A 16,757-nucleotide genomic window follows, 5' to 3' on the forward strand; every position below is an offset into this window, starting at 1 on the left:
AATAATTTATGGGGTTTTATCTGCAGTTGTACTTAGTACAGTACATGCCAGAAAAATGGTGACAAAAGATATTTCTTTTAAATATAGTTGCAATATGGGCTCATGTACTGTCATGATGTTGATAATATTACTTTTTAAAGGAGGACAATCTTAATTGTTAAAAGGATGTGTATTTCTTGTTTTATATCAGCATACATATTTTATTGTAAGCAGCAAAAGTATTTAATTTAAATCTTAAAATACAGTATATGATACTATTGTTTTATAAAATATATGTACAGTATAAGTCTGTATACGTCTTGCCATTATACTGTACTTTAAGAATGTGTTGTATTCAACCACAACTTACTTCAGTTACCTTGAAATTGTATGTATTTTTAATCACCATTGTGACATTGTGACTGAAGTTTTAGTGGCAATGGTACAAAACATTCTGTAAACTGAAACATTTCATATGGAGTTCTTAATACAGATTTCATTGCCCCGGAAAATGTTTCAAAGGTTACACTGCAAATTTGCACACACTGTAGATTTTGAAACACATCTGTAGATTAGGAAGAAAGTAAATTAAATTACTATTCCAAAAGATACAGCTTTACTTATGTGTGTGTTTCATTGAAAACATACAGTACCTGTGTTATTTAATAATAAAATACTGTTCTTACCTTCAATGAGGTAAAGTGTTATTTAATGCATTGAATTGTTTTCTAAACATTGTTTCTGTTGATTACCAAATATTCACTTTGGTTACTTGAAGAGTAAAGATGCAATACTTCTATTTGCTTCTTTTTAGATACTGTACATAGAATTACTTTTTTTCAAATAACACAAACAGATTGTATCTGAATTCTTCATGGATGGCTTAAATCATTTAAGTCATAGTAATATAGTAACTGTGATAACAACAGTAAGGTAGCAACATAAATCAAAGGAACAAGTAAAGGTTTATCCCATGCTGATAAGAATGGAATGTGTCACACCTGAAGAAGGCTTCATAGCCAAAACATTGTCTCTTTTCTTTTAGGCATGGAATAAACCTCTACTTGTTCCTTTGCAGCCTGTGAATGCTGACACAGCTATCTACTTGAACATAAATCAAATACAGGTTGCCTCCAACTACAATGGGATACTTCACACCACTATCCAGTATTTCTCTATCAATACAATTATTTCCTTATCTGAGATGAGGAACAAGTCAGCTGTGTTGCACAATTTTGTATTTCTTTGTGGTCAGGCAATCCCTTCTGTAGACACGACCATTTCAGGCCACCTATGACTTTTGTGTCCCTGTAAGATAAAAAAAAGATGAGAAGCAGAGAAAGAAAAAAAATAATAAACATATCCACATAACTGCCAATATAATAAGTGATTTTTAAAGTTGAGCCATGATCCATTCAATTTGTTGCAAACATAGAAAAACATCAGAAAACTCCTCAGACTGTTTAGAAATATAGCTTCATTTCAGTCTCTCATAATGGAGTTTTTAATGAAAGTTCGGGAGGAATGAAGGAAGCCGAGCTCATTCGACACAGCTGCTGCAATTCCCACTAATTCTGACGTAAGCAACCGGTCTCCAAATATATCAAATGTCACTCTCTCCTCTTCCTTGTTTATTTTCTGCATCCCTCCTCCACCCCCTCCCCACCTTTGCAGCTGCCCAATTGGTTGCATGGGGGTCCTATCTGTGTTGCTGCGTTGACAGATGCAGTAAGGTTGGTGGAGTGCCACCGGAGCAAAGAATGCAGAGAAGAGGTGGTTGATGTCAGGAAAACAGGTTATTGACCGGACTTAATCCCTCCCAAGCTTTCTTCCTACTCTTCATTTTCTGTTCTTACAACTTTCTAAATGTACATAAAGAATGTCAAGGACTTTCTTTGTATGTCCTACTGATAGCAATACTTCCTTTTGGATTTCAGTCCATGTTAAACTGTGTTGCTGTAACCAAATTACATATTTTAATATTTACACACCTCCTTTTGCTTTATTTCAAAGTTGTGTATGACTGTTTAAGGAGCATTAAACTACATTTTATTTTAGGTTCGGGAACACTTCTCAGATTGATTTCCAACCTTCTTTTGAGAATTATATCACTTTGATATTCAATAGATTTTTTCTCCAATGTTACTTTTTTATTTGTATATTTTATAGTTCTATTGAAAAGTAGTATTGTAAAATACTTTAGTATTTTAATATTCTTCAGTTGTGTTCCAAACTAAGAAATCAGCTCACATTGCTCACTTGCCCTAATCTATGAAATCATTCCTCTACAATCTATAAAAAATTAATTTAAGATAACAACTGTTTCACTGAACATCTGATATAAATGTCACGAGAATGTACAGGATATTTCCTGTCTTTATTTCATTTATTTCCAGTGTTTCAAATTTCAAAAGATTTCTTCTAAATAAACAATTCTCCTTACACAAAGCTAGCCTGAAGATTATCAGTACCTCTCTAGCCTACACTGTGTCCAAACTTTCTATTTATATAGTGATTTTAATCTTGAAGCATCACTGAGTGCTTTGCAGGCAGGGGGAGACCCATTTCATCATCCTTTAACATGCACCGCCCAACTGGTTGACATGAGATGTTGCCTCACTAATTGAATTAAGAGGGGTTTTTTAGGTAAACTGCGCAAGCGCAGACTGGAATTTAGCGAGAACTCCAGTGTACCATGCAATAATTAATGACTAATGAGTTTGGACCAAATTTAATCTGAAGCACAGCGCATTTTAAAGCACAGTGCTCCCAGTCATCAAACCAAAACATTGTTTTGGAAATTCTCATCCAGACGAAAGTGAACCACCTAATGGTCCACCCACACCATCTATAGTAGCAGCATGGTATGGTACCCTAGTAATGACCACACTTAGCTATGCTTAGATTATGATACAGCTAATAAAGTACTTGATCTTCAGAATGATTTCAAAGCCTAGAAATCCCTTAGCTAATAAATTAACGATTGTAACAAAGTAACGATTGTTAAAATGTACAGTGTAATTTGTCTTACTTTCCCAGAGCCTCCACATCCTCAGTGGTCTCTGGTAGGTCAATGCCTTTTGTTTCAGGTAAAAGAAGCACCAAACCTCCATAGACCAAGGCCATGACTCCTGACAAAACAAGAACTTTGTAATTTATATTGATAGGGATGCACTCATACATGTTTATTATTTTGATGAGATACATTTTATTTATGATTTGCATCTTTACCAAAATCTTGATTTAAACAGATCACTAGCATTTCTTCATTTTAGAATTTCATTTTATTGTGATCTTTTTCTGTTTTGGCAGTCAGTTTTGCATGATTAATTATTATACAAAATTATACAAATTATTATTCAATATTTTATACTGGCCAATTACAGCTTTTCGTTGCCAATTGAAACCTACCGAACTACAGTACTCCTTTTTCAAACAATAACAAAAATCATTTAAAAATATTCTTACTGATTTTCAGGTCTAGTGCTCTCTGAATAAATTACACCAACATTTAGAATTTTAATGTAGATAAACTCATTTATTTTTAATTTGTTAATGTTAAGCAACACAGCAATGGAAAATGGATGGAAGCACACAGTAAACCATAATTCACTGGCATTTCTGGGACAAAAGCACCTAAACACCACCATGTCCTTGTATCAGTGGCTTTATACTGGACACCAATGATTTGCAATAGTCCTAATTGGAGATCAGAGTCAGTGAAGACAGAAACTGTTGCAAGTGATTCAAGTACCTCAAATGTAGAAATTATTATACATCTGTATGCAGTACAGTACATCTTCAAAGTGAAAATAAAGTGCATAAAAATATAGAACTTTGATACTCACCATATAATAACATTGGTAGCTCTATCCAAAAACTTGCTAACCTGTATAGCAAGAACGGGGCTACAATTCCTCCCACATCACTTAGCGAAGAGGTTAAAGATAATCCAATGTTCCTGTGGTCAACATTTAAAAAAACTGTTTGAGGCATGAATGGTACTTTAGTCATTGACCAGAAAAATTCAGAAAGTTGTATTAGTCTTACAGCTGTATTTTGTTTAAGTCATTAAAACAAAATTAAGGCCAGAGGTGACTTGTTTAGTTGTGTTTCTACCAAACCCATTATGATTTAAACAGTTATACTGTAAGCATCTGTCTGTGTATACTCAGAGTGTGGGAGAAAGAGGGGCTGAAGCCTGTCTATTCATGGGTAATAATGAGGTTAGGAGACCAGCAGTCTTCCTCATGGTAACAAATCTCAGGGAAAAATTAAAGAAGCCCATTAACATGTTTTGATCATAGAGAGAGTAAACTAGAGCACTGGGGAAAAAAAACAAACGATGGAAACAACAGGAAAATAAAACTGAAACCAAACCAAGACCTTGCTGCTGTAAAGCAACATTGCTAATCACCACGTCATTGTGCCAACATATATTTAGCATCAGTCAATAAAACATAAAACTGAAGTTTGGACCAATTTGAACAGAATTGTTAAATTTTAAATTAAATTTGAAAAGAATTGTAATACTGGAAGGGGTAAATCCATGCAGCACACTCATTAAGCATTAGCATATTCTAAAATAATAAAGCCACAGTAAATTGTAGTAAAACGAAGTAAAGCATAAGAAGGTGTGGTTAATCATGCGTTTCATAAGAAATCATGGCAAAGCAGAGTACATCTCTATCTTATAAGAAAATCTCCAAGCTCTGAATACTTTTCATAAGGTTCTTCATGTGAGGATTTTTACATTTCTTAAAAAAGGAAAAACAAACCTATATGGTATACAGTATCTTAACATACTGTACAGTAACATACTAGAGAATTTATGTAGTACACTAGAAGTGTGATAGTATTGTAACTCCCTCGCCCGGTGGTGAGGAAGAAGTGCACCTAGGCGCTCATAGTACCGCGGAGCAGGCTGGGAGTTGTAGCCGGGGGGAGTCTGAGGTTCAGCACGATGACCAGCAGCTGACCCTGCATATGTAAATAGTGGCATAGTAGTTTTAGTGTCCTGTGTAGCCTTATAAGTGTATAGCCTGTTGTTAAGTAATTACCACCCTAAATATGTGTACGTGTTCCGTCAGTCTCGTCATATGTGTGTATAGCCTGTGTTTGGTTTTGGGTGGTTTTGATAAAAGAATAAAGCAATCACTTAGTTAATTTATCGCATCTCCACTAGTCCTTTGTCCTGAAAGAACCTGAAAGCGCTACATTGGTGTCAGAGTGGGCAGGATGGACAAACCGTGGCAGACGCTGCCTGACCCTAAAAGAGACTGAACCCACCGGCAGCACACATCTGGAGCCTGAGCAACTCCTGGGTGCGACAGGTGGCCACAGCCCTTACCAGGGCTACCTAGTAGTGGTCCTGCCGGTAGAAATGGGGTAACTGCCCGCTACTTCCGCCCAGCGGATGAACCAGCGAGGAGATTCTCTCCCTGCTGGAGCTCCTCAGCTATTCCCACACCCGCTGGTACAGCTGCAACCCGGTCGCTACGACGGGGAAGCGCCTTGGGAAACCTACGAGGCGCAGTTCCAGCTCACGGTCTGGATGAATGGCTGGAGCCGGGCAGAGATGGCTGGCAACCTGGCGGCGGCGCTGGAAGGAGCAGCCTTCCAGGTGCTCCTGGATATCCCGGATGAGGACCGAGACAAATAATCGGCGCTGGCAGCAGCTCTCCGGCTGCACTTCGGCGTGGAGGAGGCGCCAGACCTGATGCGGCGCCGACCAAGAGAGCGACTGGGCCCGGTCGCCGCTGATGTCATGTTCCTCGCCCACCAAGGAAACCCAGCTTTCCCCCGGGAGGCACAACAGGAGATGGCTCTCCAGGCCTTTCTCACGGCCCTCTCGCCCGAGGAGCTGCGGCGCCACATACAGCTGGCCACGCCGGCCTCGCTGGAGCAGGCCTTGGCCCTTACTACACGGGCTGAGGCCATTTTCAGGGTGGCTGGAAGCGCCAGCAGACACAGTGCGCCCTGCCGGGTAACCGAGGCGGCGACGGAGGAGTCCAGCGAGGGCGAAGAGGAGCCGGCCTGCACAGCTTCGCACTCCTAGATCAGCGTCGGGAAACAAGAACGGGGCGGCTCAGCGTGGGGACTGTCCCCCTTTGAACACCTCAACCCCTGCTCCAGAGAGCACTGTGAAGATCGGCGCCCCTCACGCCACGAGGGACGCGGGCCTGCTGGAGCTGGGGGAAAAAGAGGCAGTGGCGGCGGCGGCAGTCGCTGTGGCGGACTGGGCCTGCAAGCCGGGGAGCGAGCGTGACGGATCTTGCCCCAGAGTCACCCGGGGGACCAGAGAAGGCGGGGGCCAAGCGTTGCATGGAAGCGAGATGCGCTGTTGAGGACCTCTACCAGCGAAGCAGCGAGGGCCTCGATCGGGACCAGCGGCAGTGGCTCCAGGTGCTTTTCGCCCAAAACGAGGACCTCTTTGCAGCGAGAGATGAGGACTGCACCTGCACAGCCCTGGTCCAGCACGAAATCAACATGGGTGACGCTCTGGCCATCCAAGCGGACCGCTGCCAAGGAAAAGATCTGGGAGATGGCTGCAGTGGGGGTGATTGAGCCCTCCGTGAGCCGGTGGTCGGCGTCAGCTGTACTTGTCCGAAAAAAAGACGGCTCGTGGAGGTACCATGCCCCCTGCCGAGGATAGACGACGCCTTGGACTACATCACCGGGTTGATCTGGTTCAGCTCCCTTGACCTCCGCTGCGGCCACTGGCAGGTACCGCTCGCTCCCGATGCTCGCCCGAAGACAGCCTTTTCCATCGGCAAGGGCCTCTGGCAGTTTACTCTCATGCCCTTTGTCCTGTGCAATGCCCTGGCAACTTTCGAAAGGCTGATGGAGAGGGTGCTGGCATGGGTCCTGCGGAACCAGTGTGTGCTGTATCTGGACGATCTACTGGTTCATGCCCGGGGTTTCAACCAGGCCTTGACGAACCTCCAGGAGGTGCTGGCCTGCATCCGCCGTGCTGGCCTGAGGCTCAACACCCGCAAGTGCGAGCTCCTGCAGCAGGAAGTGACCTTCCTGGGACATGTTGTTGGACAGCGAGGGGTGGCTACAGACCCAGGTAAGGTCTCTGTAGTGAGGGGTTGGCCGACTCCCTGGACCGTCTCGGAGCTGCGCAGCTTTCTGGGGTCGCCTTTGTATTACCGGAGGTTTGTCTGGGACTTTGCTAACACCGCCTCACCGAGAAGGGCCGCCATTTCGACTGTGACTTGGGCTGCGAGACGGCTTTCGGCCGGTTACGTGAAGATCTGGTGGGGGACCCCGTGCTGGCCTACCCCGATCCGTGGTTACCGTATATCCTAGATACTGCCGCAAGTGACACAGGGGTGGGTGCGGTGTTGGCGTAGGAGCGGCCAGATGGGGAGCGTGTAGTTGCTTACTACAGTCGGGCTTTGAATAAGGCTGAATGGAACTACTGCATGACCCATCGCAAGCTGCTGGTGGTGATGGCGGCAGTCCCCCACTTCAGGCCGTTCAGGACCCGGTTCCGGTTGAGGACCGACCATGCTTCCCTCACCTGACTGCTCCACTTTAAGGAGCCAGAGGGGCAGATGGAGCGACGGATAGAGGTCCTACAGGAGTACGACTTCACTGTCGTACACCTTGTGGGATCTCGCCATCTCAATGCTGACGCTCTCTTGCCGCACCCCTGTGACGCCGCGGACTGCCGCTACTGCGCCCGGTGGGAGCAGCGCGAGGAGGCCGTATGCACTGTAGCGGAGGCGAGCGCCACGTCCACAGCCCTGGAGAGGCTGCTGGCGTGGGCTTGTCACACCTGGCGCAGCGACAGGTGGCTGATCCTGACGTGGAGCCGGCGCTCCGCTGGAAAGCAGCCTAAGCGCGGCCTAAGCGAGATGAGCTCGGCCCGCACCCAAAGTCTGTCAAGGCCCTCTTTGCCCTGTGAGAGGCCTTGGAAGTAAAGGACGGGGTGCTGCGCCGGGGGTGGCAGGCACTCTCCAGTTGCGAGATCCAGTGGCAGCTGGTGGTGCCACAGTCACTCAGTGGGGCTGTGCTTCGAGCGGTGCATGGCCAGCCGGGCGTGGGGCATTTCGGCTGTAAAAAAAACCCTGCAACATCTCCGAGGCCATTTTTATTGGGGTCTTTGCCACTGGGACGTGGAGAGGTATTGTCAAACGTGTGCAATACCTGTGCCAAACCATGTGGTGTGCGTGGTGCAGAAGGTCCCCCCAAGTGCTCTCGGGCCCCCCTACAACAACACAAGTTGAGGGTTCCTATGGAGCGGGTGGTGGACTATGGACTATGGACTATTTTACGAAGTGGCCGGAGGCCTACAGATGCAGCCATTCAAAATGCACAGTACAAACCCGCGGTACGGTAAACTACCCACAAGCCACCGCAGGGCACCGCGGTAAGTGATTGGCTGACCAAAATGACCGACAGGGGCACTCGTGGTGCATTGGTTGGTAGTGAAAAGATGTAATCATTTAATCTATTTACTGTGCACATTTTAATCTGCTTAGTATTGAATATTTATATGGAATTTTACCACTAAAGGGAAATTTTTTGTAGCTGAGCATAAAAAGAAGCATAACGCATCTGAAGTTGCATCTGAAGGTCATAAACGATATTAATTTAGGAACATAAGCATTACTGTATGTAAACTGTACTGTGTATGGCTGGTCTTGGTAGTTTAAAGAAAAAATACACACCAGTCCTCCATTTCTCCCTAAACATTTTAAGCATGAAAGTTTTATGAAACAGTACCCAAATATGCGATTGTTGTATAGAATGAATTTTAATTAAAAAAAAAATTATTTAACACGAAAATTAAGCTGTTTACATCTTCCGCCTGAGAACAGTCTCCCGTTGCTACCCAACGCAGAAACACAGCCACTAACTAGCAAAGAGAGGACATTTGCTAGCCAATATGATAAAGAAATAAATTATTATTTTATTTATGTCTTTTGCACATTTATTTGAACATTTTCAACGATTTTACAAGCACTTGGAAACTGTCCAATCCCTAGTTCATCAGGCATTTTCTTTTACGCTGGGGGCTTCTCCCGGTCTGGCACCGGTCTGTGTCTTCTAGGATATAATGTCAGAGATTTTTTGTTAAATTTGGGTTTCCAATAACGGCGCAGCAAACTCTTGTTTTTATGTCCACTATAACAGACAATCTCCTTTGCTTTTAACCGAGCGTTTAATAATTTCCTAAAATGAAAATGATTTACTTTATTTCCCTCACGGGATCAATAAAAGTATCTATCATCTATCTAAACTATGGGACAGAATTCTGGGGTCTCCCTATACCAGAGATTACGGTAGGGCTTCAGAATGGTGATTGGCTGACACCATCTGACACCCCTCTGATTGGAGAAAAAAGACTGCTATACATACTGTATCAGGAAGAGGATTTCTTTCTATTCGAAACGTGTATTTTAAAAGTTGGAGTTTAAATAAAGTTGATGTTTTATCTAGGGCCTGCTTTCTCGCCTGCGTCTGAAGAGTGGCTTCTAAACTGTGAAAACATGTGTCTGTCTTTCCGTAGGGGGAAGGGAATCTGATCTGCAAGGCCCTTTGGCTACAAAAGTAAAAAGAAGGCGCTCGCTCTCTCTCTCTTTTGATTATTGCATCCAATAATCAAAAATGACACAATAAACATAATAACTATGATAACGACTCACTAACAAAAACAACCATATAAACATAATACCACCCAAAAACATAGATAACAACCACAATACAAAATCAAATATATCAAACCATTAAACTCTCTCAAATTCCTCCAATTATCATAATCCCGCCCCTTATGCAAAACCAAACCCCCCTCCCATCCCAGTTTATCCTCTTTATCATAAACAAAATCCACCTAAATTTTCAACATGAAGCATTACACAAAATCAATACCTCAACACCCCATACTCAACAACGATAATTCACAAACAGCCAAACAAACATGTAACTCCACATTCCCAAATAGACCGCATTTCAATAGCCCCGCCCCTTATGCAAAACCAACATCCCTCCCCTGTTCTCTCTCTCCACTGGCGTTTGTAATCGTTTTTATTTTTAAATAAATTTTAGCAAAGTCATGTATTTTAAAAATCTTAAGATTTATATATTTATGTCTTTATTTAGTGGTTTCATTAGTGACAAAGGCTAAACTTTCTTGGAAAAATGTATTTTATGTAAACCATGTTTGCTATTAATTCATTTAGGGCTAGAATATGTTCATTGTCTTCCAATGAAAGAAGGGTTCCTTTCGCCGTAGTCGGGTTGACATTAGAAGCTTGCCACGCCCGGACTGTTACACCAACGCATTAGCATGTTAAAGCGATTTCATTGAGGAGCCTCGCTTTCTTAATTAGTAATTACTGCACTTACCTGGTTTTGTAAGTGGGGGAGGTGTCTTTCGCTGGAAATCTCGCCCCCTTCTACTTTGAAAATACCTGTGAAACCGGTTTAATTCGCCACAGCCAGCACTCCCGCAGAGAGGGGGGTTGTACTTGCGGTGTATACAGTAGATGGGAAAGCCAGAGCCGACCGCTATGCCGCCCCCGTGTTATGCTCTTCGTTAATGTCTAAGCCGGAACACATCGTTATATCTCATTTTGTATTTCTTTAAAAAAAAAAAATCGTTTGCCCAGCCTAACAGTATTGTTGTTATTGTTTTTATCCTGTAAAGCACTTTGAGGAGCCACCTTTAAAGGCGCCATATACAATAAAGTTCATTATTATTACTATTGTTAATTTGCTGGACAGAGAGGTGAACATTATTACGCAGAAGACAAAGAGCGATTTACGTTGCATTGTGTATTGTGCTGCTGTAATACAGTTTTAAATAATTAAAAGTCTAAACAGTATCAGCTTTATTTATGGGTTTTAAATAAAGGCGATTTAAACGCGATTTAAATTAATATAAATGTTTATATTGTAACGCATAGGTGACTATTCATTGTTATTAAAATGACTTAAATGCGATCATGTTGTGATATTAAGAAATATAAATTTGTTTGGTGCGAGTGAAGTTTTATTTAATCTCTGAGCCAGGGAAATGTTTTATTTTTTCAAAGAAATGTTTGTTAAAAAAAAAGGTCATGGCTCCAGCGGGATACGAACACCCGTACATGAATATAATTATATCGTTATTAATTTCTTTAGATACGCGATTCCTTATTATATTCCCTTTTAATCAAATTCTAAAAGTACGCTTGTTGACTCCGGTATCACGTTAGTTAAAGACTTCGATGTTTAAAATGTTTAGGGAGAAATGGAATACTGGTGTGTATGTTTTCTTTAAAGTACCGAGACCAGCCATATACTGTGTGTTTATGTTCCAAAATTAATATCGTTTATGGCCTTCACACGCGTTACAGTATGCTCCTATTCTTTTTATGCTCAGCTACTAAAATTTCCCTTCAGTGGTAAAATTCCATATAAATATTCAATACTTATACGGGCACAGTAAAGACATTAAATATACATATACATACTGTATACAGTACAGTTTGCATACAGTAATATGTTTATGTTCCTAAATCAATCTCTTTTATGAGCATGTGAAAGGCATGGTGAATCGGAGATTCTCAAAAATGACTGTACTTTGCATGATTGGAAACAAATGCGTGATTGCGAAATGTTGTGGTGTTACTTTTACAAAGATGGTCAATGAAAAAAAGAATGTGGACCAGGGCAATACTTTGAGTTTACAGCTTGTCCAAGGTCATTCATTATTAATACTATTAGTAATATCTTCGTTAAAGACTTTGATGGCGACAGCTCAAACATGAGAGGTTGAGCTTTATTAGCTCCACCTTGCGGAAATTCCGGATACTATTATTTTACTTGCGGTACTATACGAGAATTTACGGTAAGTCGCGGTAGACTATGTAAAGTGCACCGCAAAATAATGCGGTATCGCCCGCTTGTTTTGAATGGCTGCATCTGTATGCCCTCCCGGACCAGAGTGCCCCCACGGTGGCCGATGCACTACTGGAGGGGATGTTTGCCAGGCTAGGGGTGCCGGAGGAGTTACACAGTGACCAGGGGCATAACTTCGAGTCCACGGTCTTCGCCAGAGTGTGCCAGCGCCTGGGGATCTCTAAGACGCGGACCACCCCGCTGCATCCCCAGAGCATGGGTTAGTGGAGCGGTATAATCGGTCGCTCGCCAGCCAGTTGGTCACCCTGGTGTCCCGGCACCAACGGGACTGGGACCGCCACCTCCCCCTTGCACACTGGGCGTATCAGCCCGCAGTCCAGGAATCTACTGAGATGTGAACTCCGGTAGACCTGGTCTTTGGCCCGCCGTCTGGACCGGATTACAAGTGGGACCTGCGGCATGTGCACAGCTTTGCCTGAACCCATCTGACTCAGGCGGGAGTCTGACAGAAGTGGCACTACGACCTGCACTGCAGGGGGCCTGCCTTCCAGCCCGGGGACTCGGATTGTGTGTACAGCCTGGGCTGCCGCAAAGGCCTCAGCCTTAAGCTGGCGCCATCGTGGGAGGGGCCCGCTGAGGTCCTTGGGGCGGTGGGCAAGGTCTGCTACCAGTTCCGGTTGCGAACACGGGGGAGAGTGGTGGTCCTGCACCGAGACTGCCTGGCCCCCTACCGGGTTCTGGAGAAGGTGCCCCGCGTCCGGAGCCGGCCGACAATGGGGCGTCCACGGGCTGCCAGCCACCACCGCGGCGCAACGGCCGCTCACATAGAGTTCCACAGCCTTTAGCCGAGTATGAGTACAGCCTGAGGGGGATGTTTGACGTTGTCGGGACGTGAGACGCTTCAGGTGGGGCAGTGTAACGCCCTCCCCCGGTGGTGAGGAGGAAGCGCCCCTAGGCGCAGGCTGGGAGTTGTAGCCGGGGGGAGTCTGAGGTTCAGCACGATGACCAGCAGCTGACCCTGCATATGTAAATAGTTTCATAGTAGTTTTAGTGTCCTGTGTAGCCTTATAACTGTATAGCCTGTTGTTAAGTAATTACCACCCTAAATAGTGTACATGTTCCGTCAGTCTCCTCATGTGTGTGTATATCCTGTGTTTGGTTTTGTGTGGTCCCGATAAAAGAATAAAAGAGTCGGTTGGTTAATTTATTGCGTTTCCACTAGTCCTTTGTCCCGAAAGAACCTGAATACGCTACATTGGTGTCAGAAGCGGGCAGGATGGATAAACCGTGTCAGACATTAGTTGATACTGTCAAGCGCTGGCTGACCCTTAAAGAGACCGAACCCACCGGCAGCGCACATATGGAGCCTTAGCAACTCATGGGTGTGACAGGTGGCCACAGCCCTTACAGGAGATGGCTCTCCAGGCCTTTCTCAAGGCCCTCTCGCCTGAGGAGCTGCGGTGCCATGTACAGCTGGCCGCGCCGGCCTCGCTGGAGCAGGCCTTGGCCCTTGCCACATGGCTGAGGCCATGTTCGGGGTGGCTGGTAGCGCCAGCAGACACAGTTAGCCCTGCCGGGTAACCGAGGCGGCAAAGGAGGAGTCCAGCGAGGGGGAAGAGGAGTCGGCCTGCGTAGCTACCCCCGCGGAACCAATGCCGACGCTCTCTTGCTCTCTTGCGGCACCCCTGTGACGCCGCGGACTGCTGCTACTGCGCCTGGGGGGAGCAGCGCGAGGAGGCCGTATGCACCGTGGCGGAGGCGAGCGCCATGACCCTGGAGGGGCCACTGGGGGTGGGCTTGTCAGACCTGGCGCAGCGACAGGCAGCTGATCCTGATGTGGAGCCGGTGCTCCGCTGGAAGGCAGCAGGAGCGCGGCCTAAGCGAGAGGAGCTCAGCTCGCACCCAAAGTCCGTCAAGGCCCTCTGTGCCCTGTGGGAGGCCTTGGAAGTAAAGGATGGGGTGCTGCGCCGGGGGTGGCGGGCACCCTCCAGTGGTGAGATCCGGTGGCAGCTGGTGGTGCCACAGTCACTCCACGGGGCTGTGCTCTGAGCGGTGCACGGCCAGCCGGGCGTGGGGTATTTCGGCTGTAAAAAAACCCTGCAGCGTCTCCGAGACCATTTTTATTGGGGTCTTTGCTACTGGGACGTGGAGCGGTATTGCCGAACGCGTGCGGTGTGTGTGGCGCAGAAGGGTCCCCCCAAGCGCTTTCAGGCCCCCCTCCAACAACACCAGGTGGGGGCTCCTATGGAGCAGGTGGGAGTGGACGTTTTGGGCCCGTTTCCGTGCACCGAGGCAGGGAACCGCTATGTCCTGGTGGCAATGGACTATTTTACGAAGTGTCCGGAGGCCTATGCCCTCCCGGACCAGAGTGCCCCCACGGTGGCCGATGCACTACTGGAGGGGATGTTTGCCAGGCTAGGGGTGCCAGAGGAGTTACACAGTGACCAAGGCCGTAACTTCGAGTCCCAGGTCTTCGCCAGAGTGTGCAAACGCATGGGGATCTCTAAGACGCGGACCACCCCGCTGTATCCCCAGAGCGACGGGTTAGTGGAGCAGTATAATCGGACGCTCGCCACCCAGTTGGCCACGCTGGTGTCCCGGCACCAATGGGACTGGGACCGCCCGGAGACGAGTCGGCACCGCCGTCTGGATCGGACTATGAGTGGGACCTGCGGGAGCGGATGTGGCATGTGAACAGCTTTGCCTGGACCCACCTGACTCAGGCGGTAGTCTGACAGAAGTGGCACTACGACCTGCACTGCAGGGGGCCTGCCTCCCAGCCCTAAGCTGGCGCCATCGTGGGAGGGGCCCGCTGAGGTCCTCGGGGTGGTGGGCGAGGTCTGTTACCAGGTCCGGTTGCGAACACGGGGGAGAGTGGTGGTCCTGCACCGAGACCGCCTGGCCCCCTACTGGGTCCTAGAGGAGGTGCCCCGCGGGGCCGCCAGCCACCACAGCAGCACAACGGCCGCTCACACAGAGTTCCACAGCCTTTAGCCGAGTATGAATACAGCCTGAGGGGGATGTTTGACGTTGTTGGGACGTAAGACGCTTCAGGTAGGGCAGTGTAACGCCCTCGCCCGGTGGTGAGGAGGAAGCGCACTCATAGTACTGGGAGTTGTAGCTGGGGGAGTCTGAGGGTCAGCACGATGACCAGCAGCTGACCCTGCATATGTAAATAGTGTCATAGTAGTTTTAGTGTCCTGTGTAGCCTTATAAGTGTATAGCCTGTTGTTAAGTAATTACCACCCTAAATATGTGTACGTGTTCCGTCAGTCTCCTCATGTGTGTCCATATCCTGTGTTTGGTTTTGTGTGGTTTCGATAAGAGAATAAAGCAGTGGCTTTGTTAATTTATTGTTTCTCCACTAGTCCTTTGTCCTGAAAGAACCTGAATGTGCTACAGTATATAGGTATAAACCAAGAGAAAAGTTCTTCATATGGTCGTAATGAAAAAACATTGTCATCAAAATGTGCAAAGCATGAATGCTATTGTCATGTCACGGTTATTATTCCAGCACAGTAATCAATTTAGTCATTACAGGGGGGTTTAAATGGTTGTGTTATACGATATCACTTTAGCTCATATAAAAGACAAAAAGTTTTCTGCTTTCTTTTCAGACAGTTAAGATACTACATTTATGTCCCTCTGGTAACACTTTGAATTAAGAAGGGAATGCAATAGTTCAATCCTTCTGTTTTTTTCCGCTCTTAGTTCTAAACTAATGAATTTAACTGAAGGCAAACACACATTCTGTTATTTCTAGGACAGTCCCATATTTAAGGTGCATCCTGGAAGTCCTGATTCTTTTAAAAAACTATATCCATGAAAACCTGTGAGGCTCAATCACAGAAAAAAATGTGACACAGAACAATTTTAAGTTTAAAAAACAACTAACGTGTCGGAGGGGCAGATGTTCTCTTTTCAGTTTAGGAGACATGGTCACTGCATTTTAACTAATTTAAACTAATTATTACTTAATACCTTAATTAAAAGTGGAAAGTTTCCCATATTTCCACTTTTTAGGATATTATACTCCCAAGACTTTGTTAATACTAACACAAGACCAATTTAGTGAGAATTAACAGGAGTTGACTGGTCCCATACTACCACACGAGAGATATGTCTGAGAAGACAATGATTCCTGCTTTGGCAGGTCTGTCAGGATAGATTGGTTTAAGACAATTTTTATGATGTATAATCTCATGCAATTTAGTTTTATTTGATGGCTAATTTGTTTGCAAGTTTAATTTATTTTGAAGTTTTATTCTCCATTTATCTGACAAAATGCTGCATTCAGATAATATTTCATGCAGTCAAATATTTTTTTATCAAAGCTGGAAGGGCGTATGAGTTTCTACAATGTGCACGGTATTATCAGTACATACAGTAGATGTTCAGTCTTCACACTGAAATAGAGAAATCTCACAGACAATTGTATGTTCATTTTAAGGATGTTAACTGATTATCAAACATTATTTTGCTACAGTGGTACATTGGATATAGGTCAATCTATAGAATTATTAAAAGGAAGATAAAATCATAAAAGGCACATTGCTGCCATGAAGAAAAAAAAGGTCAGGTGTTATCTCATAATTCTGTGAAAATTATTTTGTAATATGGTACATTTTCATGTACGTCAAGTGTTAATAATGTAATAGTGTATTTTTTCAAACAATACCTACAGTACAGTACATTATCATTAATTGGCTTTCAGTTTTAAGTTTTAAGCAGTTTTAAAGAATTGGTACACTTTTTCTTGTTTAAGGGTAACTGTGAGTGTCCTCATGCTTATTAGGATTATGCTCACATTAGGGTACAAATTGTAATATTACATTATGACTAAACCCCATTTGAAAGCAGGGCGCATTCTGCAGTGTTGGACATTGTTATAAACACTAAAGCCAAAGTTCCAACTGAGCTTT

At 45.0% G+C, this 16,757-nt stretch overlaps 1 protein-coding gene across 1 annotated transcript in view; it reads right to left on the reverse strand.

Annotated features, from left to right (window-relative positions):
- Positions 1-354: 354 nt before the first annotated feature.
- LOC148674688 (solute carrier family 22 member 3-like) overlaps positions 355-16,757 on the reverse strand; it is a 48,505-nt gene continuing 32,102 nt past the window's right edge. The window contains exons 9-11 of the mRNA XM_088625098.1: positions 3,828-3,940; positions 3,011-3,110; positions 355-1,287 (exon numbers count right to left, since the gene is read on the reverse strand). Coding sequence (XP_088481224.1) covers positions 1,167-1,287; positions 3,011-3,110; positions 3,828-3,940 — 334 coding nt within the window. The 3' untranslated portion in view covers positions 355-1,166. The remainder of the gene's footprint in view (positions 1,288-3,010; positions 3,111-3,827; positions 3,941-16,757) is intronic.

This window comes from Lepisosteus platostomus, chromosome 3 (assembly GCF_059453375.1).
Source record: "Lepisosteus platostomus isolate fLepPlt1 chromosome 3, fLepPlt1.hap1, whole genome shotgun sequence".
Classification (NCBI taxonomy): domain Eukaryota; kingdom Metazoa; phylum Chordata; class Actinopteri; order Semionotiformes; family Lepisosteidae; genus Lepisosteus; species Lepisosteus platostomus.